Genomic DNA, 24625 nt, shown 5'->3' with positions numbered 1-24625 from the left:
AACACACACAGGTCAGGGGCCGGGACTCCTGAGGCCAAAGTTCATGCTGCATGCTCTTAACTGAACTGCTTAGTTTCTCTAATCTAATCTCACACCTTAATTTTACAGATGAGGCTCAGGGATGGGAAGTGTCTCACCTAAACTTTTACACAAAGTAACTATATAATTTGAACGTCCCTGCAGAGTGCCATCCAGTCAAGACGTTTGCAAAGATATTCAGATTTAATAAATATTTATTAAGTACTTGCATCATTTCAATTCATGTTTAAAATAGCCCCCACCAAATACTGATTAGATGGGGAACAGGCTCGGAGGGATAATTTCTCCAAATATCAATTTAGCATAACTATGGCATTCTCAGCATTACACATTCAGGCCCAGAGGCTTCCAGCAGCTTCATGATGCCAATCCTAGTTTATCTACTTTCTGGACCTCCAGGTGCTATAAAGTACCTTCCGTTTCCATAGACCTTGAGGACACTCAAAGCGGTGGATTCTGGGACTTACAGAACCCCCCCCCCCCCCCCCCCCGCGAAGATTAAAGTCTGTGGACCAATAGAATTTGAGCACGGACGGCTGTACTTGCCTCCGCTGACTCTGGTTTCTCAGACACCCCCTAGAATTAGCCAATGAGAGGCGGATGGGTCCTGGTCGCCTAGGAAACCGCGTGACAACAAGATGGCGCCGCGCGGGACTGCACAGTGGGCCTGCGTGGTGAGTCCCGACCTAAGGCCTTTTTGCTCCCGGGGTACCCCACGCATGCTGGGGCCTCGCCTCAAAAGTCCCATAGGCCTCACTCCTCCAGTGGCCCGGCTACCCCAGCAGGACCCCGGCGTCCTGGGGTCGGATTCGGGCCCTTGCCTACCATGGCTACGCGTGGAGGCGGGAGGCAGCGACGCAGCTCCCAGGGCACGGTTAGGTGGTGAAATACGGCTCTCCCAGAGCGCTTCCAGCTGGGTACCTAGGGCTTACAACTTGCCGGGGCCTGTAGGCGCTGGAAAGCACTGGGACATGGGGGAAGCCAACAGGTCGAATAGGTGTGACGAAAGATGTCAGTCAAGCACAGTTCTGAACTTGGGTCCCAAAGGTGTAGAGGCATAGGACACATCTTTCCCCTCAAAGCCCAAGCTTTAAACGAGAGACAGTGCAACCGTAAAGCGTCCCAGGTCCGAGAGAGGAGACAGAGTTTGCCCCTGGAAGCCCCCCAAGTGAGATGGCTCTATCCTTAGGGACCCCGGGTCTGAGGCAGTAGGAGAGACACATCCCTGTGCTCAGGAGTCCCCAGACTGATGGAAAGACACAGTCGTCGTACTCAGGGGTCTCCTATAATCCATGGGAACGTTGATCTGGAGACATTGTGTTGGATTAGCCTGGAGTGAAACTGGAAAAAGAGAAGTCAATTGTGGGCAATTGTGACAGCCCCAAAGAAGGACACTGAAAGCCCCACTATGATGGCCAACAGTGGGCATACAAAGGAAGACCTAGGTGTGAGAGGGGTTGCAGAGTTTAACCTGCAGGGTGTGGTACCTGATGGGATGGGATGAATAGGGAAGGAAGAAGAGAAAATTTTTGTGGTTGGATGATTGGGTCCCATTAAGATGGGGGAAGTAGGAAGAACTTTGTTTTGAGGAAAAGATGTTGGGTTTGGTTTGGGAATCAGCTCCTTTCCTTCTATGATTGCTTTATTGAAATATAATTCACACCTTTAAAATGTAAAGTTCACTAGTTTTTAGTATATTTATAGAATTGTGCAGTCATCACCACAATTTGAGAAATTTCCATTAGGCAAAAAGGACTCCCTGCACACTTCAGCCATTACTGCCCATTTACTCCACAGCTGCCCCCAGCCCTAGGCAACCACTAATCTACTTCGTTACTGTATGAAATGCACATTCTGTATATTTCATACAAACGGAAAAGTAACAATATGTAACCTTTTGTGACTGACTTCTATTCCTTCAGCACAATGTTTTCAAAGGCCGTTCACACTGTAGCAGGGACAGTGGTACTTTGGTACTTGTCATTAGTTCTGGAGCTCGTGGAGAGTGCTGGAACTAATGACCACCCAATGACGAAGCATTTTCTTTTGTGGGACAGCATCGTGACTCACACAAGTTGTAGCAAGTGCAACGAGTCCCTAGCAAGCACCGAGTGCTGAAACATTTTTTGTCGTCAAAATGTGACAAGTACAGGGTTTGGCAGGTTTTGAAGCCAACAAGTACCAAGATATGACTGTACTTCATTCTTTTTTATTGCCAAATAATATTCCATTATAAGAATATACCACATTTGTTTATTGGTTGATCGACACTTGGGTTGTTTACACTTTTTTAGCTGCTATGACTAATGCTGCTGTGAACATGTGTGGAGATAACTTTTATTTCTCTTGGGTATATGCCTAGGCATGAAATTGCTAGGCCATGAGGTGTGCTGAATCTTTTATTGAATTGCCAGACTGTTTTCCACTGCAGCTGCACCATTTTACAGTTCAACAAATTACAGTCCAATTTCCCTACATCCTCACCAAGTCTTAATTTCTGTCTTTTGTCTAGTTTCTTTTTTTTAAAGATTTTATTTATTTTTAGGCAGAGGTGAAGGGAGGAAGAAAGAGAGGAAGGGAAACATCATTGTTTGGTTGCCTCTCATGTACCTAGCAACCAGGGCCCTGGCCTGCAACCCAGGCATGTGTCCTCACTGGGAATTGAACCAGTGACCCTTTGGTTTGCAGGCTGGCACCCAATCCATGAGCCGCACTAGCCAGGACTGTCTAGTTTCTTTTGAGAGGTCATTGTGGTGACAAAAGTTTGGAGGAGGAAGGGGCGATCAGGTGTGGGGGAGTTTATGCCCAGTAGTTTTATGCCCACTAAATGCACAGTGTCTGGGACTTTTTAGAGTAATAAAAATGTTCTAAAATTGATTGTGGTGATGATTTCACTCTGTGATATTGATTAAGAACCATTGAACAGTGCCCTCTACAAGGGTTTAGTATGTGAACTATATCTCACTAAAGCTGCTTTCTTTTTCTGTTTTTAGCTCACATATTGTATGATTCCATTTATATAACCTTCTTGAAGTAGGAAAATTGTAGAGATGGAAAACGGAGCCGTGATTGCCAGGAGTTAGAGGTGGTGGAGAGGGGAGGCACGTGTGACTATAAAGGAGTAGCATGAGGGAAGTCTTCATGTGACAGGACAGTTCTGTGTCTTGACTACAGTGGCGGTTCCATGAAGCTGCACATGGATGACAGAGCATGGAGGGATGCACGCATATAGTGATGTAAAATGGGGGGGATCTGGGTGAAGGAAACACAAGACCTTTCTGTACTATTCTCCTATGAATCTATAATAATTTTAAAAAGTGAAAATACGCGTCTAACTAAAGAACAAACAAAAACAGACTGAGAAAATAAAAAGGAATCGGTCCAGTCCAGGGAAGGGTGTGGCTGGCAGCAGGGACACTGTTCCAGGAGCCGAGCTCCAGGCTGGCGGCCATGCACACAAAGGCCTGGTGCATTTGAGGCCAGGCTGGCAGCTCCGAGCTGCTGAAGGGTGGAAGGAGGAGAGGAGCGGTGAGGTCAGGAGACACGGCTGGGACCAGATCATCTAAGTTAAGGAAATTTGAATTTTTTTCTGTGGGTAAGAAGGAGCCACTGAGAGTTTTTAGCAAGGACATGTCAGCTTTGTGTTTAAGATCCTTCTGACACCATTTGTAAATTGGTAAAGGAGCCACAAGGGATTGTCACACTTGGCCACAAAACCATGAGAGTGCCCAGACAAGACAGCAGGGGCTGGGGCAGGATAGGGACAGATCTGGGAGGCTGGATAGAGGGTATGAGGAAACTCTGGACCTGGTCTTTAGAGGGCTCCTCTGAGTCCCAGGCTCCTGAGTGAAGACAGAGGGGCTGCCTCCAGGCGGCACGGGTCCCCCGCTCTGCAGCTGCAGGGGCAGGCTGGAGCCACACCTCTCCACAGTGGAACAAAGGCCTCAATTCAGGCTCAATTCAGGAGGTCCTTCGGTTCTGGAGTTTATAGGTATTATTAGTCACATAATATACTATTTAATTAGCTGAATATAGTAGTGGCTTTTGGTTACTTTCCTGATGTGCATTCATCTTTCCACCAGGAAGAGAGAAGGAAGGGAAACCGACAAAAGCCAAAGCTGTATTTCCCATTTTTAAGTGCCTCCTTTGCGCAAGAAAGTTTCAGACTACTTCCTGGTCCTGAGGAAATGCCCCCAAGGACTGACTTCCTTCTTTCTACTTAGGGAGTTCCTGACAACTAGAGTCTAGAAGAACTATGAGCTCACCTTTGGCCTCCCTTGGCAAGACCCGGAGAGTGCCCCTGCAGTCAGAGTCCGTGAATTCAGGGTAGGAGGCCAGCCGCCGGGGCCTTGGCGTCCGTGCCCCTGCCTCCTCTTTGCCCCTCCTGTGGACTACAAGAATGAGTGTCTTGGGGAGAACACTAAGGAGTCGTGTAGCTTTCCCTGACCACCTCATCTCTCTGCACCGTCTGGGAGGCTCTACGCTGTGGTGCCAAGCGCACACTGGGTGGTGCCTGATAGTAAGGTGTGGGCTCCGTGGGAGTGGCTTAGCATGCATCTACTTATTCATTCTCATTCATTCTGCAAACACTGACGATGCACCTGGTCTGGGCCCTGCCACGTGCCAGATTCACTCAGGTGTAAGGGAGTCCTTTACATCTGTCTAGCACTTTCATCTTTTCAAGTACTTTTTTTTTTAACCTCTCTTCTGCACATCACTTGAGTCATTCGAAGGGGGTCCACAGTGGTTGAGTGACAGGCCTGGGATCCCACGGCCATTTCAAAGCAGAGCTGGGGCTGGACTCCTTGACTTGGGGACCCTCGTCTTCCAGCCAAGACTCTATGCTCCAGATCTTCCCCATCCTTCTGCGTTGGGAGGAGTTGAATACCTTTCTTTTTTCTTTCTTTCCTTGTTTTTATTTTTGAAGATTTTATTTATTTTTAGAGATAGGGGAAGGGAGGGAGAGAAACATCAATGTGTGGTTGCCTCTTGTGCGCCCCAATTGGGAACCTGGCCCACAACCCAGGCATGTGCCCTGACTGGGAATCGAACTGGCGACCCTTTCATTCGCAGGCCGGCACTCAAGGAGTTGAATACCTTGAAGCCTGCCCCTTGTCTCGTCCCAGTGCCAGGACAGGCTTTGTGGGTGGATATCCTTAGGAGGCAGAGGCCCAACCTCCATCTCCTTAAGGCTTGGCTAGGGGGTTGGAGCTTAGGGCCTCTCCCTTGGTGACATTCCAGGGCGTTCTAACTTGTCTGCCTTCCTTCTCCTTCCTGCCCGGTTTCCCAGGAGGCGAGGGATAAAACTCTACGGAGATGGTAAGTGAGGGCCCTGCCCTCATCTCTTCCTCACCTTCCATCTGCCCTGTCCTTGTGGTTGGGTAGACAGAGAGAAAGAGCACGGTGAACACTTCTGTCAGCCAGAGCAGCTGGCCCAGCCCCAGTTTGACCTGCAGTTGCCATCCCTTCCTGAGGACAGGGCTTCCTCCCGGCAGCTCTCAGTAGGAGGGCCCACACCCTTAGCAGAGATGCCATCACTAACGTTTGAACTCCTCCACCCCGTGCGGTTGGCGGGTGAGTGCTGAGAATCCACGAGGGGCCAGAGCCCAGCCCTCCTTCCCCTGACAACCCCCTCCAACCCATAATAGGTTTTCCTCCCCGAGGCCCTGTCCTCACATCGCTACTCTGAGTCCTGCAGACTCAGGTCTTTGCATCCCAACCCCACTCTTGCGCCCACCGTGGGGCTGGTATTGCTCATTCAGGAGCCAGGCAGGGAGAATGCTGAGAAGAAGCCTGTTCTGTTTGGATTCTTGCTCACCAGCATCCCCAGTATTCTGTCCTCCTAGGTTTGGGGGACACAATACAGGCTGTTCTATCTTGGCCAGGGCCCAGAGCCCCACTTTACTCTGGGCATTAGCACCAGTGCAGTGACCTGGGTATCTTGTCTACAGAAAATGAGGTGGACTTGCTGAATGATGGACAGGGCTCGGAAGAAAGGATCTCCGTCCCTTCCTGCTATGGCGGCATAGGTGCCCCTGTGAGTAGGCAAGGTGAGAGCAGAGGCCTACAGGGGTCTGGGTTCCCGGCAGCAGGACAGGGCCCCAGGGAGGGAGAGAGGCTCAGGGGGGCATGGCACCTACCCTCCCGCCTGCTGGGCCTGAGGCAGCTGCTCCCACTTCTGGCTGCCGATGGCCAGATGCCTGTACCCCAAAACCTGTCCAAGGCCCAGTTTGGCATAAAGCTGTGTGGGCCCCACCCTTAGGTCAAGAGGGCCTCGGGCCAGGCTTTGTCTAGTGGAGTCACCATTGAGTGTGATGTCAGTGGGTCCAAGATCCAGGGTCAGAGGAATGAAGGGCCTAAGAGTGAAGCTCTGCCTTCAGCCACCTGCTTCCAGCTCCGCAGGGCTCTGAGCAGGTCCCCGAGTCCGCAGGATAGCCCTCCTCACCTGGCCTGCAGCATCCCTGAAGGGCTGCGGTGGCACTCCGGTCCTATAGGCACCTAATGTGAGATGGGGCTCATCAGGGCAACTTCCCAGAGCAGGCAGGATTGATCAGGCCCTGGCAACGGGGAGACTTGGGCAGACAGGGTGAGCTGTGCAGGGCACTGAGCAGGGTCAGAGTCTGAGTCGGGAGTCTGGAGGAGAGAGCTGGGGATGAGGTTAGAAGTGTCCGCTAGCTGCGTATCACGGATAAGCCCCTTCCTGTCTCTCCCCGTCCCTTTCCTCCTCTGTGAAGTAGGAATGGGAACTCCTAGGTCAGCATGTTGAGGTGAGGATTCAGTGGGGGACTCTTCCACCAAACACTCATCCACTTAACGGGCAGGGAGGGGAGCTGAGGGAGACAGAGAGAGCCTGTCCCCAGAGCCATGCAGTCGCAAAGCCAGAATCTCCTTCAAAGCGGTTGGGGACACCGGCAGCAGTAATCCCAGTGGGCAGCTCCTCCCCTCAAAGAGCCTTGAGCATGCTCTCTGCACCGCTCGCCTGCCGTTCACCCCTCACCCCCGCTCAGCCAGTGTCTGTACCCCAGAAGCTCTCACTGGTCCCATCTCACTGCTCTGCACAGCAGCGTCCCACACGGCAGGTTCACCGCTCCCTCCTTCTCAGAACACCCAGGCTCTTGGCCGCCACGACCACGCCACCTGATGTCTTCCTGCCTCCCAGGTTTTTCCCTGAGCACTCTTTGCTAGCTCTGTATCCTCCCGGCTGTTTGGCGTGACCTCCGGCCGGGGTTCTCCTCTCTCTTTCCTCTCTGCCTCAGGTGGTGAGCTCATACACCTGCCGGCATCTCTGTGCTGGCACTCCCAAATGCCTGTGTGTCCGTTGAGAAGCTTTTAACTACAAGTCAGAGAACGCCCTCCCTCAGCTGGCATGGACCATGAAGGAGGGCTTATTGGCCCACATCCCTAAGGAAGCAGCCCAAGGGTTGTTAGTGCGGCAGCTCAAAGGCACCCTCACAACTTCAGGTTCCTCCATCTTGCCCCAGCTTCCCTTGGCCCGCCAGCCCCACGCGGCCGCAGGGTGGCAGCTGCAGCTCCGGCCTTACTCTTAGAAAGACAGCATTCTGGGGAAGAAGAGCGCCTGCCTCTTCCCATGTCTCTCTCTTGTTTTTTTTTTTCCCTTGAGCTCCTTAATTTGAAATCTTTCCAGCATATAGGAAAGTTGAAACAATAGTACAGTGCACACCCCTAGGCCCCTCATCTGGAAGCACTTAGTGTCATTTTGCCACGTTTGCTTTCTCTCTGTACACACGGATATGAATGGGAATGTATTTCCAGATGAACCATTCAGAAGTCAGTCACAGACAGCACGGCATTCCACCTCTGAATTCTCCGGCGTGTATCTCCCAGGCGCGAGGAGACACGCAGCCTAGTGCTGGGATCACACCCGAGAGCGTGCAACACTCAGTCACACTCTCCGGCATCTCTTCCGTCCTCACGTGTCCCCAGTTCCAAAATATGTGTCATGGTTCTTCTGATCCGGGTCAAGGGTCACGTGCTGCTTTTGGTTGTAACACGTTTGTAAAACAGCCCCTGCCTTTTCAAAGAGTGGTGCTGACTTTCTGAGGAGTCCAGGCCCTGGTCTTGCGGCGTGTCCCACGCTGGGTCTGTCTCCTGTTCAGCTTGCTCCTCCACCCTCCCTCTCTCCTGTGACCTGGGCCTGAGGTCAGAGGTTTGATTCGACTGAGGCGGAACTTTCTGAAAGTGCTTCGGGCAGTGTGACCCATGTGTCACGCCACTTACTCAGCACACTTCAGACAAATGACTGGATGCCTCTGTGACTCAGTTTCCCGTAGCAGTTCACTTCCTCACAGGCATGTTGTGGGGACTGCAGAAGTTGATACATGGAAAGTGTTTGGCGTGGTCCCTGTTATGTAGGTGACAGCTGTTGTTATTACTCTTATTTCCACTCCTGGGGACCCCTCTTCCTCTCCCCTGGACCCCACACCTCAGCCTCAGCTCTAGACACGAGCTCTCGGACTTTGTCTGGTTGGCAGACCCCACGGCCCACAACTCAGAGCTGGTGGCCACCATGACAATGAAGGTGCGGGACCTGGAGCGGCAGGTGAAGGCCCAGACTGATGAGATGCTGTCCAAGGTGGGACCCCTCTCCCAGCGGGGAGGGGGCCAGGGTCCGGTCCGAAGGGTGGAGGGGTCCGGGCAGGTGTGGCCAGTGCGGCCGCTGCAACAGGCCAGGGTGAGCGGGTACAGGAACCACCCGCACACCGAACTGCCTGGTCCGAGGGCCAGGAGCGGCCCGGGACTGATCAGGTCACAGGGGTGACTTGAGCAGAGAGGCTGGGGGCATTCTCAGCGGAGCAAGGAAGGCCCTTGGGCCTCAGAGTGGATGGCAGCAGTGGCTGCTGGGTTCTAGGGCATCTGGGGGGCCTCCACGCCTCCCCCCCCCCCCCGCCTCCGTGGAACCACAAGGATCACCTGAGATGCCGGAGCAGTGGCTGTGCCAAAGTGGGGACAGGGGCTTTAGGCTCCCTAGTGCCCCCACAGAGGCAAACATACTGGATCTTCCCTTCTGGAAGGGGCTCCCCTGGGCTCTGGGAGCTCCAGGCCTGTCTGTACCCCCTTGCATGTCTGGTTGCTGCAGGATCGGAAGATCCGGGCCCTGGAGAAAATGGTGGAGACCCTGCAGGAGAACGAGGGTAAGAGGCGGCTGTCTCGGTGGGCCGCTTGGCTCTCCTGTCGCACCTCCCCTGGGCCACTGGCCCCTCGGCACCAGGGCTCCAAAGCATCAAGCTGAGTTGTTGCGGGGTCTGGACAGCTGAGCACAGAGAGGGGCAGAGATGCACTGATGACGGTGCCCTCCTGTGTGGGACTGGGTCCCTCGAGTGTAGGCGCAGCCCAGCCCTGAGCACACGGTGCTCCACTGAAAATGTGGAGGAAACGTGGCCTCCTTAGAAAACTTGCTCCAGGGGATGGCGACCTCCTCAGTCAGGAGGGCATCCCCCGTCGGGGTCAGGAGGAGAGGCTAGAGGCGGTTCTCAGGGGATCCCTCAAGTCCTCAAGGGACAGCTGCCTCGGATGACCCTCCAGGCAGATCTCTGGTCGAGGTAGCCTGGCAGCCCCCAGGCCGGGGCAGCGGAACCCCTTCCCATCTCTCCAGAAGGTCAGGCGTCCCTGCAGCGGCAGGAGGAGCTGGAGACCATGTGCATGAAGCTGCAGCGGCAGGTCAGGGAGATGGAGGTGAGCGGGGCAGTGGCCAGGGCTGCCTGCCCCTCGGCAACGGCAACGGGGTCAGAGCCCACCTCGTGGGGTCCCCTCGTCCCGCTTCCCACCCCTGGGCCCTGCTCTGGTCTCCCTGCTCAGGGCGAACCTGGAGGTGAGAGAGTCGGAAAGGGGATGGGGCGGGGCACACTCCTTCCCGCCGCCCACCGGGGCTTCCTCTTTAGTTTCCTCTTTGAGTAGCTCTGCCCTCCAGCCCCAGGCCCTGCCTCTGGTTCTTTGACCACACTGAGCTCTTTCTCACCTCAGAACTTTGGCCCATGCCCATCCTTCTGCCTGAAATGTCCCCCCCCCCGACCCCCGGTGAGTTTTCACTCATCCTCAGTCTCAAATCAGGTGGGACCCTTCCCCAGGAGCCCCTCTCGGATTCGGACCAGGGCAGGCCCTCTGTCCTGCGCTTCCTCAGTGCCTTGTCTCTCCCCTCGGGATGGGAACTCCGTGGGGGGAGGGGCGCTTTCCTCCCGTACGTTGTTGCTCGCCCAGGACCTGGCATGGCACCCGTCCATGTGTGTTCACGGATGGGTCATGGCTATGCCCTGCCTCTGGCTTTGGCATCTGAGTGCCCCTGGGTCACTTCCCTTGCCCCCATTCATACAGCAAGACTCAGACGGGAAGGGCTCTACGTTTAAGGGAGGGAGGGTCCCGGGGGACACACTTCCTCGGTGCCCCTCGCTTCCGCGCTGGCCCCAGCAGAGGCTCTTCCTGGGGTCTGACCCCTCTCTCTGTGCAGGGCTGTGTTCCATAGCCCCAACTGGACTTAAGACCACAACAGCAAACCCCTCCCCACGACCCCCCCCCCCCACCTGATTGTACCTGGGGCTGCGGGGAAGCAAAGCGCTGCTCCCTGAGCGGCCTGCTGGGAATGCTGGCAGCCGGGGTCCGGCTGAGGGGGTCCTGTGCAGCCCCTCTGTTCACAGGGCTCACACACTTACTGCTCCATTAATGTAACAAACTCATAAGAGGTACCCCCTGCGTCCCAGGCATTGGGATGTAGATGTGGCCCCTGCCCTCGTGAGACAAGTCTGGAGGGGACAGAGACATGAGCAAGCGCACGGAAAATGGCACACGTGCAGAGAGATGATGGAATATTCAGTGGGCGGCCCAGTAGAGACTAGTTGGGGTTTGTTCCACTTTGTGGGGTGGTACTGAACAAGAAGTCTAGCTTGGGGGTGCCAAACTCAATTTTCACCGGGGGCCACATCAGCCTCGCAGTAGTCATCAAAGGGCCGAATGTAACTTTAGGACTGTGTCAGTGTAACTGCTCCTTAACAGTTAAGTGATAGCTCTGCCCTGCCGCCGGGTAGAAACAAGGTGCTGGGCGGGATAAGACAAGGTGGAGGCCGGATTCGGCCCGAGGGCCTTGTGTTTGCCACCTGTGCTCCAGAGGCTACGAGGGGACCGGGGAAAGAGCATCTAGGCCGAAGAGATGAAAAGCTCCACCTGTCACCACAGAAACTTGGCTTATGGTGGGGTGTTTGTGGGAGCAAGGGGGAGAGCGAGAAGAGGCTGCAGGAAGCATGTGACAGGGGCAGGGGGACCACCCACCGAGTGAGGTCGGATTCGGTTCTGCAGGAATTGGGAACCACAGGAAGGTTTCAGTTAGAGGCGATGGGGGAAGGTCGGTAGAACCTCTGAGTTGTCCAGGAGGGAGGTGACCGAGGAGACCTGAAGGAGAGCGGCGGCAGAGGAGGCAGTCGAGTGGGTGGATCTGAGCCTGCTTTGGCGGTGGCGCCCACAGGTGTTGAAGGTCTTGGGGAGGCAGAGAGGGGAGTGGGTCATGGACGAGGCCTGGGCGGAAGGGAGGATGGCGGGAGACCTGGAGTGCAGGAGGTTTGGAAGGTAGGGGCAGGGAGTGGTGACTGTTTGGGTCAAGTTCACTTCGAGCTCCCTATTAGACATCGAATTGTAGATGGCAGGAAATGTGAAACTGAAAACGGTGCGTGTTACGGGGGATAAAGACAAACCTGCTGGGTCCGACACCGGGCAGGTTGGTGATGGCTGCACATGAGCAGTGGATAGACGGGAGGGAGGGAGAGGGGGCGCCAGCAAAGGAAGTGTAGACAATTCAGAAGTGTTCCTGTGGCAGAGACGTGAGCCCCAGCCCCAGGGAGGCAGTGAGGGGGTGGCTAAGTCCCCTCAGTCCTACGGAGTGGGGTGTCCCTGCCCCTCGGACTCAGGCCAGACCCACGTGGTTTCCCACCACTGCAATGGCTGCCTTCAGCGAGTTCTTGTGCCGGCTCTGTGCTAGGTGCTTGACATGAATTATCTTGCTGAGTCCTCCTCACAAGCCTGTGGTGAAGGCACCGTCATCTCTATTGTATAAGGAGGAGCCCGGGGCTGTAGGGGGTGAAGTAGCTTCTCAAGTTCATAGCCAGAATGTGGCCAAGACCCCTGGGCTTGTCCCCTCTGCCCAGTCGGCTCTGGGACCTGAGGCTGGGGCTTGGGCAGATGCCACCTCTTTCCTGGGAACGGACTGAGCTGACAGTGCCCCCGGCATCTCCCTCCCCAGCGGTTCCTCGGTGACTATGGCCTGCGCTGGGTGGGTGAGCCCACGGACCAGGAGGACTCGGAGGACAGCACAGGCTCAGAGGATGATGACAAGAGGGACTGGATGAAGGCCAACAAGTTCTGGAAGCCAGGTAGAGTAGGGGGCTCACCCCAGCCCCTCCCACAAAAGGAGTTCTGCAGCAGCTTCCTTTCAGCCGGAAGCTGTCCAAAGGCCACGTCTCATTCACACGCCTGCCTCCAGGCACAAGGAGCTTTGAGACACCCCACACCTCGCCATGGACACAGGGCAGGCAGGAAAGGCCCTGGCCTGCCTCGCTGACCCCTAACCTGCCACTGCTTTCTTCCTCTGGTCTCGCTTTAGACTCTCTCTCTGCTCGCTCATCTCTCAAAGACCCAGAGGTGTAAGATGTAACAAGACCTAATTTTTCTCAGGCACCATAGTTTATAAAATGCCATCCCTCTAAAAGCTATTGCCTTCAAAAGCAGTCCCTCTGCTTTGGAAGCTGGACCCCTCTTTGGGTCCCTTTTCATGTTCCTTTATAGCCAGACTGTTGAAATCTACCTGCTTCTGTGGGACTTACCACGTAAACAGAAATGAGAGAGGAAAGGAGAGAGAAACACTGGTGGTTGTCCCACTTACTCATGCGATCACCGGTTGCTTCTTGTATGTGCCCTGACCCGGGATCAAACCTACGACCTTGGCGTGTCAGGACCAAGCTCCCCGGCCAGGGCACCGCTTTTTGTTTTTACTCCGACTGCTCGTATCTCGAGGCCTGCACCCCGTGGACAGTGGTTCGTAGGTCTGAACAACTGGCCGTTTCTGAATGCTAGGTCCGTTCTTTTCAAAGAATGGAGGTGGTTGCCTCCATTCAGCTCTTAGCTCTTCTGCCAAAAGAATGACATGTTTTCCATTTATAGCCACTTTTCCTCCTGGGACTCCCCTCTCTCCGTGTTTCCCTGCATCCTCCCCGCTCTACCTTGTCCCCAGATGGCAGACTGCTCCTGCCCCAAGGCCCCTCGGACCCACAGAGCTGGCCTCTTGCCTGTCCTGCTGCTACGGTCCTTCCTCTGTGGGGTGGATACCAGGCCCCACAGGCCCTGGGGCACCCGGCCATCTGTACTGGGGCTGATTAAACGTTCCAGAGCTTGGACTCCTGCCTTAGGGAAGAGGACCCAGCAGCGGAGAGAGCCTTTCAAGGGCTTGGCCTCAGGCTGGATGATTCATTCCTTCCCACCCGTATATTGAGCCTCAGATGGGATGTGTGCCAGGTGCTTTAGGGTGTTCGGAGACACAGAGGGGACAGGCCTGTTCTGGTCACAACAGGTATTGAGCCTTAGGGCTGAGTTCCTCACTACTTCCCTGTCTCCCTCTGAGCTCCTCACTACCCCACACCCCTATCGCCACTGAACTCCTCACTTCCGCTACCTTTCCTTAAGGTCCTGCCTCCTACATCTCCCCCTCACTCTGCCAGCCACCCCCTCCCCCATCACCCTTCTCCCCAAGCCCTGGGCTGCTGTGTTTGGGTGGGGACCTCCTCCCTTCCCTGCACAGTAAGCCGTGCTCACTCCACAGGCTGCAGCAGCTCCACTTGTCCGTAGGCTGCCCTCAAGCCCCTGGAAATGGCTTGACCTAGACCCCAAACAGGCTAGCTCTTCCCCTCACTCGCCGCCCCTCAAGCTAGTGCTATGTCCCCTGAAGTGCCTTGCCCCCTTTTCTCTCCTTTTGAAACTCAGCTAGAACCTGACCGGCCTCAGCAAATGCTCATGGAGCGCCTGCTCTGGGCCAGGCGTGTGCCGCTAACCACCACCACTGCACACGGGAAGGGGCTGTGCATTAGAGTCCTCCTCTGTGAAACGGTGGGCCCCTAAGGCTGCCAAGAGCAGCAGACACCATAGTGCATGTGGAACGTTCCCGCAGGCCGATGCTTCACGGCCATGAGCCATTGTTGTGTAGCCCTGTGATGTCCTGGAGTGCCCAGCACAGTGCTTTGCCCCTGGACCGGGGCCTGTGCACATACACGTGACTGGTGGGTGGCACCCAGGCCTGGGTGATCAGAGCGCACTGGGGCAAGTGGGTGGCAATGCTCTGCAGCAGGGGCAACAGATTTGTTTGTGAGTGTAGGCAGAGCAGAGTGAGTGTAGGTAAAGTCCTCAGAGCAGGGCGTGACTTGCAGGTTTGTGGAAATAATGGGTCCATTTCCTGTTCAACAGCCTTTGCGCGAGGTGGTGGGGATGGGCCGTGCTGGGGTGTCTTGGGCACTACCTTGACATTTCACGGAGAAGATGTTGCTCCCAGCAGAGGTGCCAGGAACCGTCCTAGTGCAGGCCCGCCACTCCCCTGCTGGTAGTGGCGAGGGGCGGGGCGCTGCAGCCCCCACAGTGGCACTTACTACATGCCACTGTCACTGTTTGTCACCCTGTCTCCTTCACTCAAGTACGAGCCCAAAGAGAACAGGACTCTGGGTATGGGCATAGCCGTGGTCCTCTGAGCCTAGGAGAGCGTGGGTGCTCCAGATGTATTTGCTGGACGGCAGGACAGAGGGACGTATCCAGTGCAGCCTTCTTGAGCAGCCACCCTTGGCCAGGCCTGGGGCTGGGTGCTCTAGTCTGGGTTCAAGAAGTGTGTAGTGTGGTTGGAAAGTCAAACAAACAAAATGACAACAGCCTGTTGACAAGGACCAAGGAAGTGGCTCAAGGGCTCCAGAAACCCAGGAAGAACAGGGGCCCAGCTTCAGGGGGTGAGGCTGTTAGCAAGGCCCCTCGGGGCAGGTGCCGAAAGGACAGGCTGAGCCCAGCAATGAGCAAGAGGACGGAGTTAGTGACAGCAAGTTAGCGGCCAGGCACTTCCTCACAGCGACCCTGTGAAGTGGGGACTGTTATTGTTCTGATCTTATAGAAGAGGAAGCCGAGGCCCAGAGAGGTCGGCCCACTTGCCCAGGGTCACACAGCTTGGAAGCAGCAGCCTTGGCAGTGTGTCTCCAGAGTGTGAAGGGGGACCATATTGAGGGGAGGCTGGGAGTCCAGGCTCTGAGGGTCTCCAGAGTTGGGCCAAGGAGTCTAGACTTGATCTCCATGCCTGCCTACTACTATTTGCAATAAAGCCATGGGCCCTCAAAGTTGAATGAGGCCTCAGAGAGGACCTTGCTGCGCTGCACCTCTCCTTGGAATGGGACGCCAGTGAGCGGTGTCCAAAGAACCAGCTCTGAAACCAGCCTGTGTGCTCGCTGGGAACAGCAGCTTAGTCCTGGCTGGTGCGGCTCAGGGGACCTAGCGCCGGCCTGTGAACCGGAGGGTCACTGGTGGATTCCCAGTCAGGGCACATGCCTGGGCTGTGGGCCAGGTCCCCAGTGGGGGGCATGTGAGAGGCAACCACACATTGATGTTTCTCTTCCTCCCTTCCCCTGTCTAAAAATAAATAAATAAATAAATAAACAAATAAACAAATAAATAAATAAATAAAATCTTAAAAAAAAAAAAAGGAACAGAAGCTTAGAGTCACCTGGGTCCTGCAAGCTCCAGGCCCGGGGCACGTTGCCTCGCGAGGCCCAATCTCCCCGATCTCCTGTCTGTAAAACGGGAGTGGCAGCGCCCGTCTTCAGAGCTGCAGACGAAGTAAACACTGAGTCATCACTACAGTGGGCGGGATGGCGGTTCCTGTTGGCCACCCATTGCACGGAAAGGAAAGCCGCGGCTCAGATGGCATGCCTTACCTGAGCTCCGCCCTGCCTTGCTCCGTGGGACCCCATTGCACTGTTCTGTTGAGCACTCCCTGCAGGCTGGTAGTCATGCCAGGCTCTTTCTGCCTTATTTTTTTCAGCCCTGCTTTGCCCAGAGCTACAGGTTCTTCTCAGGGGCTCCTCGCCTCGGCCTCGCTGTGCTGCAGCCTGCCGGCCCACCCTGACTTCGCTTTGCCATTCACTAGCTCACTGGCCAAGGGTCTTTGGGCTGATTTTCTCAGCAAACTTCTTTTCCCTCTCATTTCTTCTCGGCATCCTTCCCTGGGCTTCTGCCTGCCCCTTCCTCCGGTGACCGCCCCATGCCCTGTCAGCTCCCACAAGAAGCCCTGGCCTGGGAAGCAGCTGCATTAGCAGTCAGCCTACGGAGAGGTTTTCCTGGCTCTGCTCGGTGGGGTCTGCTTGGGCCAAGTCGTCTCGGTCTCACCTTTCTAGGCCTCACTTTCCCCATCTGTAGGAATATGGGGACCAGGGCCGGTGTTGAAGATGAGCTTCTCTGTTGTTATTTTTAGGTTAACCCGTGTGTTCTGAACGTAGTTGTTAAAGGAAAATAGTGTCTTGACATTGTTCTGACTCGTACCAGGCATGCCGTGTTCTGGGAGTTTTTCTTGGGAATCTTAGGGACTCCAGGAGGAGATGGGGGCAGGTGCGGCCCCTGTAGCAGTGGAAATTGCAGGGGAAAGGGAAGGACCGCTGGAGCCGACTGTTTCAGCAGTACAAAGGCAACAGGAAGTGGCCACCCACATCTGTACTTCCCCCGGGTACAGCCACTGTAACCATTGTGGGGAAAGGAATTAGGTCCCCAGAGCCCTGATCCACACTCTGGTGCAGACTGTCTGTCCTGGTGACAAACATCTTCCAGGAAGGCCCAGAGAGCCTCTGGGGTTCGGTGGGGATTACACCCTAGCAGATGACTTCCTTGGGAGCCAGGTCCCTTCGAGGACTGAGAACAGCTGCCCGGCCTGTCCCCCGCCAGCCTCCCACCAGCTTTCCGCTCTGGCATCTGCCGTGGCTGTCCCGCCACCCCATCTGCACTGCCTGAGGCTGATGCACAGCTGTACGGGCGGCACATTTTTTCAGACTTGGAGGTCAGAGCTTCTGTCAGCTTCTCAGAGGGGTCTGTGACCCAGAAGTGGTTGCACAACCGAAGATCTGCCCCACATCTGTTCTGTTCAGCAGCTGTCCCGACATCCTCCTTAGTAGCCCCGTGTCCTTAGTCCTACCTCTTTCTCCTGATAATGCAGATGGGCAGGAGAAACAGTCTCTAGGGTCAGCCCCCCCCCCCCCCCCCCCGCCAACTTGCCGGGGGCCTGGGGCAAGTCGTTTTTCATCTCTGTGGGCCTGTTTCCTCATGTGTGAAATGGAGGCCACCCCCCCCCCCCATAGCCTCTGGGGTGGCCTGAGGCCCATCTTTTGCAAGGTAGCGTTGGGAACATAGAGTAACATAGACAGAGTGCTTGTTCCTAGCTGGCCCTTACATGGTCATCTTCTTGGAATCCAGCTGCTGACCCAGCGCCTGACACGGACCAGTCGGATCCCGCTCTTGCCGCTCATTCTGTGGATCCCTAGGCATACCATTAATCTTCCCTAATCAGTCTCCTCATCTGCAAAATGGGGCTGATTATAGCCCTACGGCACAGGGTTGGAATGAAGAGAGGAAAGGTTAATAGATATGAACGCCCTAGCACACAGTTACCCTCAATAAAAGATAGCTGTTATTATCATCTAGTGTTAGTCGTCCTTCCTCCTCTTCAGGTGGCCCACGCTGCGGTCAAGAAGAGAGGCTCACGGGTGTCTGTCCTCTTTACCAGGGGATTCACTGGTGCCCCCTGAGGTGGACTTTGACAGGCTGCTGGCTAGCCTGAAGGATCTCAGTGAGCTGGTGGTAGACGATGACACCCAAGAGACGCCAGTGCCCTGCGGAGCACAGCCCTACGTCCTTGAGCCCATCCCACTGAAGCTGTACCGGAACGGCATCATGATGTTTGACGGGCCCTTCCGGCCGTTCCATGATCCTGCCACACAGGTAGGAGTGGGGGAGAGGGAAGACAGGCCTGCGGTGCTCCCCACGCTGTTCATCATTAGTTGGAGGTGGTGGGGACCAGTCTGCCCGCTACGGGCACTCAGACCCATGAAGGACTTGCGGAGCCCCCCACTCCCACCCCTGCCGAGTCCTGGGCCAGGGACTGATCCACTGGGTAAGCCCGAGGCCCAGGGTCTGCCATCCAGGCAGGAAGCAGGGCGGGGTCACCACACAGGCCTGGCCAGTCGTTACCCTTCTTCTCCCTCCTGCAGCGCTGCCTCCGAGACATATTGGATGGCTTCTTCCCCTCAGAGCTCCAGCGCCTGTACCCTGATGGGGGCCCTTTTAAGGTGATGAGCTGTTCCTCAAACCAGTCAGGGCTCCCTGTGTGGGGATTTTGCAGGGTGGTGGGGACAGCTTCCTCAGGCATCACTCAATCCGAGGCTTGAAGCAAGTGCCCCACCTCAGGGGCTCCCAGTCTGACGACCTTCAGGAGGAGGGTGAGCCTGAAGTCTGGCTGGGAAGGGAGTGGGTGGCTGCCCCGGCCCAGACAGCCTGTGACTAAGCAGCAGGCAGCGCCCCCTGCTGGCACCCTGAAAGCACAGCCCTCAGCTGTGGGACCACTGCCCCTCCTCCAGCATTTGAGACAACTTGACTGCCTGGGGTGCCTGAAGAGTCTACAAAGGTGACCTGGCTTCCCCTAAAGGCTCCTGGAGCCATCTGGTTGGGATGGGAGGTAGTGCCATAGTTGGGGGGGGGGGGGGGGCAGGAAATGTTGGGACTAGAGGACAGGAGAGGGGGCTGGTCCTCTGCAGGTGTGTAGGATGGAGGGTGCTGTGATGGGAGCACAGGAGGCAGTGTCCCGAGATCGGGGGTGGGTGAGTGTTAGTTCCACAGTGAAGGCGTGTGCCACCACGGCTTGAAAAATAGTCATGATTGGGGGCCCATGCGGAGACAGGGGCCCAGGAGGTGTGTCTTGATGGGGACAAGTGAGGTGGTGACATGCAGAATGATGGGGTCCGCACGGCAGCCTACATAAGGGATTTGTCCTCTCTGGGTACCCTCATCCCTGTCTTCCCTGTGGGCTCCTGAAAGGGGTTCTCGGAGAAGGATGTCAGGATTGTGGCTCAGTGAGGGCTGCCTGCAGGATGAGCAGGGCCCAGGTGTGCAGGATGAGCTGGGCCCAGCTGATGCAACAGTGTGAACTACGGCTCTCTTCCTGCTCTGTCTCAGGGCCTCAGTTTCATCACCTGTAAAGGGGATTGCGTCAGACCATCCCATGGGTCCATTCCTGGGGCTTGGGCAAGCAGGGGTCGGGGTGGAGCCAGGGCTGAAGAGCTGGGCCCACCGCTGTCTCCCTTCTTGCCAGGTGAGTGACCTGCGCAACCAGGTCTACCCAGAGAATAGGCTGGACCCATTTCCAGGCGAGGGCCGCGTGGTGGGCTGGCAGAGGATTCGAAAGCCCTCAGTCACAATGGAGCACCCAGGTGAGCTCGGCCATGAGGCTGAGCCAGGTGGCGGGGATGCTGTACAGGACATGCTCCAGGTGGCCTCCTCCACCATCACTCACAGATACCCACCCTCCCCGCCCCAAGCCTCTCGATGCCCTCCCTGCAGGCTCCAAGATGACTGCAGAGAAGTTTCTGAGCAGGCTCCCCAAGTATGTGATCCGTCAAGGCGAGGTGATTGACATCCGGGGCCCTATCCGGGACACCCTGAAGGTGAGGCCAGTCCTGGCTCCCCCAGTCTTCTTGGGGGCTTTACTATGAACCTTGGCCCAGCCTACCAGAGTGGTGGTTTGTGTGGGGGCTGACTTAGGGGTGTCTGCGGAGGGCCTGGATGACAGATGGGTGTCCTGGAGTTGTCTCACTGTCTCCTGGAACCTGGAGCTGTTGAGGGCTCTGGGCTGGAACCCAGAGAGCGGCTGAGTTGGCAAGGGCGTGGCTGTAAGAGGGGGAAGTCAGAGTCTTTTTAGGCCAGAAGTGGGCCTTGGGCCACCCCCTCAAAGTCCAGACCAAAAATCCAGTTCGGCTCTGGAGATCACTTCCTGGCCCTCACAGAACTCATCGCCCTCTCCTCACTCCTCCCATGTCTGTACTCGTGAAAGGTACCAAGCCTCACCTTCCCAGCACTCTGCCCCCTCTGCCCCACACTGCCAAGTCCTGTCTGACCCGTCCACCTCCAGAGCGTCTGAATCCATCCCTTCTCCCCATGCCCACCATCCGAGTCTAGGCTCCAGAAGGTCTCTCCCAGACAACTGCAGCGGTCTCGCTGGCCTCCCACGTCCACTCCGGCCCTGCCAGCCACCCTCCCCTAAGCAGCCTCTGCTCTTGTTTTTGTTTAATTGTTTTCCATGTCCCCCCATTCACAATACAGACCAGGCGAAGGACCTGAGCTGAGGTGCTCACTAGGTGCCTTTACTCTGCCTCTTCTTTCTGTAGTCAGCGTGAGAACACGGCCTGTGGGGAGCCCCAGGAGGCCGGCCTCCACTTTTAAAGATGTAAATTGGATCTTGGCTCTTTCTGGTTGAAACCCTCTAGTAGAGGTTCTTGGTAAAGCTAAGCTCTTGACCCCAGCCCCCCACCCCACCTTTTCTTTCTTCCAGTCCCACTTGATTCCCAACTTGTCCCGCAAACTGCTGACACTTTCCCAAATGTATCACCTCCTCCCTGACCTGGGGACCTTTGCACATGCTGCCTGCAGTATCCCTGCCCCCATTCTGTTTTCAAGGACTCCCCCTCTTCCTCCAGTCACCGCTCAGGTGTCATTTCCCTGGGGAGGTCTTCCCCGACCCCTGTGGGGACAGGCATCCCGCCTGCTCATCAGTATGGGGTCCTCTCTCCCCCACTAGACTTTGGAACCTCAAAGCTTCCCTTCCATGCCTTCTCCTTGAAATTCCTTCACACAGAACACCCCCACCTCCCCCTTAGACTCATTGGTTTCAGCAGTCCCTGGTCATGAACAATCTCTCACTAAGGGCTGGGGTTGGGGCGTGACTCTGGCAGGGTTTGGGGCTCTGTCCACGGTCCATTGATGCCTTTTAGAGCTGCTGCCCGTGGCCTGTCCCGGTCCAGGAGATTGTGGTGGAGACACCTGCCCTGACTGCAGAGCGTAAGAGGTGAGGGCAGAGTGGAGAGGTAGGACCTGGGGGTTGGACCTTGGGGGCACCGACCGCCTCTGGGCCCACAGGATCCAGGAGTCACCAGAGTCACCTGCTCCCCGGCTCTCCATGCTTCGCGTCAAGTCTGAGGATGGTGAGCAGGCCTTTCTGCTGCTGATGCGGTCCGAGGACACTGTCGGTGATGTGCGTGACCTGCTCGCACAGGCCAGGTGGGTGTGAGGCCAGGCTGGCAGCTGCAGCGGGGATCTGGTCCCAGGACCCAGCCTGATCCATTCTGCCGGGTCCTCAGGGCCGTGGACGCAAACACCTTCGAGATCTTCCGTCCGTTCCCGCCCACAGTGTATGAGGACGACGCGCTCACGCTGCAGGCCGCAGGACTGGTGCCCAACGCAGTTCTGCTACTGCGTGCGCGCCGTGGGGCTCTGCCACCTGCCCCCTGACCCAGCCCGGCCACCAATCCCAATAAAGCGCCCGCCCCTAACCAGCTGCTGCTCAGAGAGGCTCCTCTGTGGGGCAGCCCAGCTGGGCTCCAGGGAAGGCTGGGGCCCAGCTGGGCCGGGGAGGGGGCGGTGCTGACCCGCCCTCTCTGTAACTCGAGCCCCAGCTGGCAGGCCTAGGCGCTGGGTCTTTGTCTCCCAGGTTCCTCTTTCTCCCCAGAAGGGTTAAGCAGTTCCAGTGAAGGGGAGGCTGGCTCCAGCACTGGCTCAGCTGGGGCGGCAGAGCCTCATGGGCAAGTGTGTAGCCAGCAGATCCCCGTGCATAGATATGCACAGAACCACAAACATGTGGGAAGCTTCCTTGACACTGTGCACAAAGCCACTGTCCCCAAACTGGCAGAACTGCAGCTGTGCACCAATTCCCATGACACACCCACACTTAGCCAATCTGCTGGAACACAGGCAGGCAGCCACATGGCCCAGCCACATTACTGACAGACATGCAAATGTGTAGTACACGCCAAGGCACAGATGTATCATCACATGCATGTGAACTGGAAGGGGACCCACCCACACTGTTTGCAGAAACCACTGGTCCACACAGATGTGTGCCGGACATATATCCAAACACATGCACTATCTCAACGCAAGTGCCACACAGGGGACAGCTCAACCGACCTGCCCACAGGAGCACAGCTTCAGCAGACTTACATCTACCAGCCTTGCTCAGAGCAGGAACTCAGGATGTCTAGGCAACACCAAACAGACAAGGCGCCAATGGAATGGGACATTTAATCATCTGTAGGGTGCTCTCAGGTTGGGGTCTGCGGGGCCTTTGGCAGAGCCCTGACTAATGGAACCAACAAAGGTGCCCATCAGCCAGTGCCAGGCAGGGTGGTAGCCCCAGGGCCAGGCTGAGACAGCCAGCACTTGGGCTGTTAAGACAATTTCTGAGACTACTGGGCAAGGAATGTTGCCTCTGAATGGAGGAGAGGGAAGAGGAGGATAGGCTTTGGTTGGAGGGCAGGGGTCCAAGGTCAGAAGGTTAGGAATAAAGGAGTTGGTCACACGGTCCTTCATGGCCCACAATGGCTGGGGGCTGGGGGAATGTGGTGACGGGGTGCAGTTGGCCGGCTGGGGCTTGGCTCAGGCCAGTTTCAGGAACTCCTGCAGCGTGTTTTGTTCCACAGCCTCCACAAAGAGCTCATAGTCCTGGGGGAGGGGACGAGAGAGGGGCTCACCTGAGTGCTGGTGCTCTGTCTCAGGTCTGACTTGGGCCCGAGTCCTATCATACCCCCCTCCCCAACTCCCGGGCTCATACCCCACAGTATTGATCTCCGTTGACAATCTGAGGTGGGGTGGCCTTGGGATTGCCCGCCAAGGCTCGCATCTCATCCCGCAGGGCGTTGTCCTGGGAGATGTCCACTAGCTGGTACTGGATGCGCTTCCCATCTAGGATGCGGGTCACCTCGCTCTGCTGGGATTTGATCTGGGGGCACGAGGAAGGCAGGGTTCGATGAGCAGGCTGGAAGGCTTAGAGGGGAAACCCCGGGCACACAGGGACTGTGGCCAGGAGCTTTTGTTCCCCCACTTCCCCCTCCACGCTCTGGGGGAGGGTTCTTGCTACTAGGACTTTTGAGGATGAGTCAGGCTTGCAGTGGTGTGGGAGAGAGGGGCCACCGACCAAGGGGAGGTAAGTCAAAGGGAGGTGGGGTGAGGTTCAGGGTAGGTAGAGCCACAAGCTCATCCGTGGCAAGGCAGGGCAGGCCTGAGTACAGGCTGGTAAGGGGCCATCCCGTCCAGGTACACGCGACAGAGGAGAGGAGGGGCAGGATAAGGAAACAGTGTGGGTCGTCCTGGTAGTGGGGGTGCACAGAATGAGTGTCCGAGTGACACTGGATGGGTGTGGGCAGTTCCTGCTGGGGCTGCAGAGGCCCCAGGATGCCCAATGAAGGTGTTCGGGATGGGACCCAAGCCCGGAGGCCGAGCCTCGCAGCCCCCGCCCCGCCCTCACCCTGGGGGCGGATCCCGGTGCCCACGCTTTCCCCCAGCGTGGGCCCCAGGCACGCACTCACTTCGCGGGACCCGGTGACCGATGTGCTGTAGACGCGCAGGCCGCTCATGCTGCCGGTGAAAGGACTGGCGGATGAGCGGCGGTAGCTGTAGCTGCACGGCCTGGAGACGACGCCGCCGCCGCTCGCTTGGGGAGCGGTTTCCTTCCTGCTCAGCCCGCGAGTCACCGCTCTCGGGACCAATGGGCGGCGCGGGCAGGGGCGGGGCTGGGGCAGGGCCTGTGCTACCCGCCCCTCTCACCGCAGGTCCCCTCCATCCCCGCCCGGGCCCGGGCTTTCGCCCTTCTCTCTTCTGGGTTCTGTGTGAGACTGGGGAGGGACCCGAGGGCTGGAAAGGCCAGGAGGGCAGAGTTTGGCAGCGGCCACCACCGCAGCTTCGCTCGGATTTGTTGTGCCCAACCACCCACCCTTGGTGCCACGACAGCGCCACGGAGCTCAGCTCCCGGCTTTGAATTCTGAAGGCTGTTTTCAAACAATCTAGCTCCAAGGAACCCTTCTCTACAGCCCCCCAGGGCACACCCACAAATGGCTAACCCGCTGGGATAGGCACACCAAGGCAGGGACAACCCCTGCTTGAGAACTTTTCCCCAATGTCCTCGCCACTCGTGCAAACAGACAAGCAAGGGTGGTACAGGGCCACACCCTCAAGGAGCCAGATGGAGGCCAAGGTAAGAAGAGGCTGCTGGGTCTGCAATGGGCGGAGGCAGAGGTTGGTGTCAGACTCCTTGTTCAAGATCCGCAGCTGGTCCTTGGGTGGGGTGTCCCCAGCCCAGCCTCAACTCCAGGTCACAGATGGCACTCCCGACATCAGCACAAATGCAGGGTGTTCACAGGGAGCAGAGTGTAGCAACCAGCCCAGTCTTAGAGATTGCTGTCTGTCTGGGGTTGGACATGACACCCCTCCAGAAGCCCCCCAGGTCCAGGGCTCAAAGAGTACCCCAGCAAGATGACCCTAGCTG

General features: G+C 56.7%; 2 protein-coding genes and 1 non-coding gene across 10 annotated transcripts; 1 reads left to right on the top strand and 2 right to left on the bottom strand.

Annotated features, from left to right (window-relative positions):
• The first annotated feature begins 335 nt into the window (after nt 1–335).
• UBXN11 (UBX domain protein 11) lies at nt 336–21644 on the top strand. Of its 8 annotated transcripts, XM_028513481.2 has the most exons (15): nt 637–713; nt 4263–4365; nt 5330–5358; nt 5991–6089; nt 8532–8632; nt 9137–9191; nt 9656–9732; nt 12281–12410; nt 17825–18039; nt 18309–18386; nt 19406–19523; nt 19654–19757; nt 21081–21154; nt 21226–21366; nt 21447–21644. In XM_028513481.2, exons 2-15 carry the CDS (start codon nt 4295–4297, stop codon nt 21595–21597), a joined length of 1443 nt encoding a protein of 480 aa, XP_028369282.1. In that variant the 5' UTR covers nt 637–713; nt 4263–4294; the 3' UTR covers nt 21598–21644. The 8 variants fall into 8 exon arrangements, with proteins under 8 accessions (XP_035881450.1, XP_035881453.1, XP_035881447.1 ...); XM_036025560.1 differs by lacking the exon at nt 4263–4365 and having other exon boundaries at nt 582–713; nt 21226–21340; nt 21447–21641; XM_036025554.1 differs by lacking the exon at nt 4263–4365 and having other exon boundaries at nt 616–713.
• On the bottom strand, nt 20388–20517 carry LOC114498324. The gene has a single exon (XR_003684753.1). It is a non-coding gene; the product is annotated as a small nucleolar RNA SNORA51 (small nucleolar RNA).
• Nucleotides 21645–22367: 723 nt separating the features above from the next.
• On the bottom strand, nt 22368–23829 carry SH3BGRL3 (SH3 domain binding glutamate rich protein like 3). The gene is made up of 3 exons (XM_028513482.2): nt 23670–23829; nt 22916–23083; nt 22368–22806 (listed from the first exon to the last, which is right to left on the bottom strand). The coding sequence occupies exons 1-3, from the start codon at nt 23715–23717 to the stop codon at nt 22741–22743; spliced, it is 282 nt and encodes a 93-aa protein (XP_028369283.1). The 5' UTR covers nt 23718–23829; the 3' UTR covers nt 22368–22740.
• Between the last annotated feature and the right edge of the window lie 796 nt (nt 23830–24625).

Source organism: Phyllostomus discolor, chromosome 5, assembly GCF_004126475.2.
Source record: "Phyllostomus discolor isolate MPI-MPIP mPhyDis1 chromosome 5, mPhyDis1.pri.v3, whole genome shotgun sequence".
NCBI classification, from domain to species: domain Eukaryota; kingdom Metazoa; phylum Chordata; class Mammalia; order Chiroptera; family Phyllostomidae; genus Phyllostomus; species Phyllostomus discolor.
This window is presented reverse-complemented; position numbering and strand designations above follow the sequence as displayed.

What these genes read in the sequence shown, in the direction of transcription:
- UBXN11 (XM_036025554.1), top strand. Translation starts at nt 640, where the DNA reads ATGGGTCCTGGTCGCCTAGGAAACCGCGTGACAACAAGATGGCGCCGC. An exon ending in CTGATGAGATGCTGTCCAAG is followed by an intron (nt 8,633 to 9,136) that starts GTGGGACCCCTC and finishes TGGTTGCTGCAG; the next exon opens with GATCGGAAGATCCGGGCCCT. An exon ending in GACCCTGCAGGAGAACGAGG is followed by an intron (nt 9,192 to 9,655) that starts GTAAGAGGCGGC and finishes TCTCTCCAGAAG; the next exon opens with GTCAGGCGTCCCTGCAGCGG.
- SH3BGRL3 (XM_028513482.2), bottom strand. Translation starts at nt 23,717, where the DNA reads ATGAGCGGCCTGCGCGTCTACAGCACATCGGTCACCGGGTCCCGCGAA. An exon ending in CGGTCACCGGGTCCCGCGAA is followed by an intron (nt 23,084 to 23,669) that starts GTGAGTGCGTGC and finishes TCGTGCCCCCAG; the next exon opens with ATCAAATCCCAGCAGAGCGA. An exon ending in ACGGAGATCAATACTGTGGG is followed by an intron (nt 22,807 to 22,915) that starts GTATGAGCCCGG and finishes CCCCTCCCCCAG; the next exon opens with GACTATGAGCTCTTTGTGGA.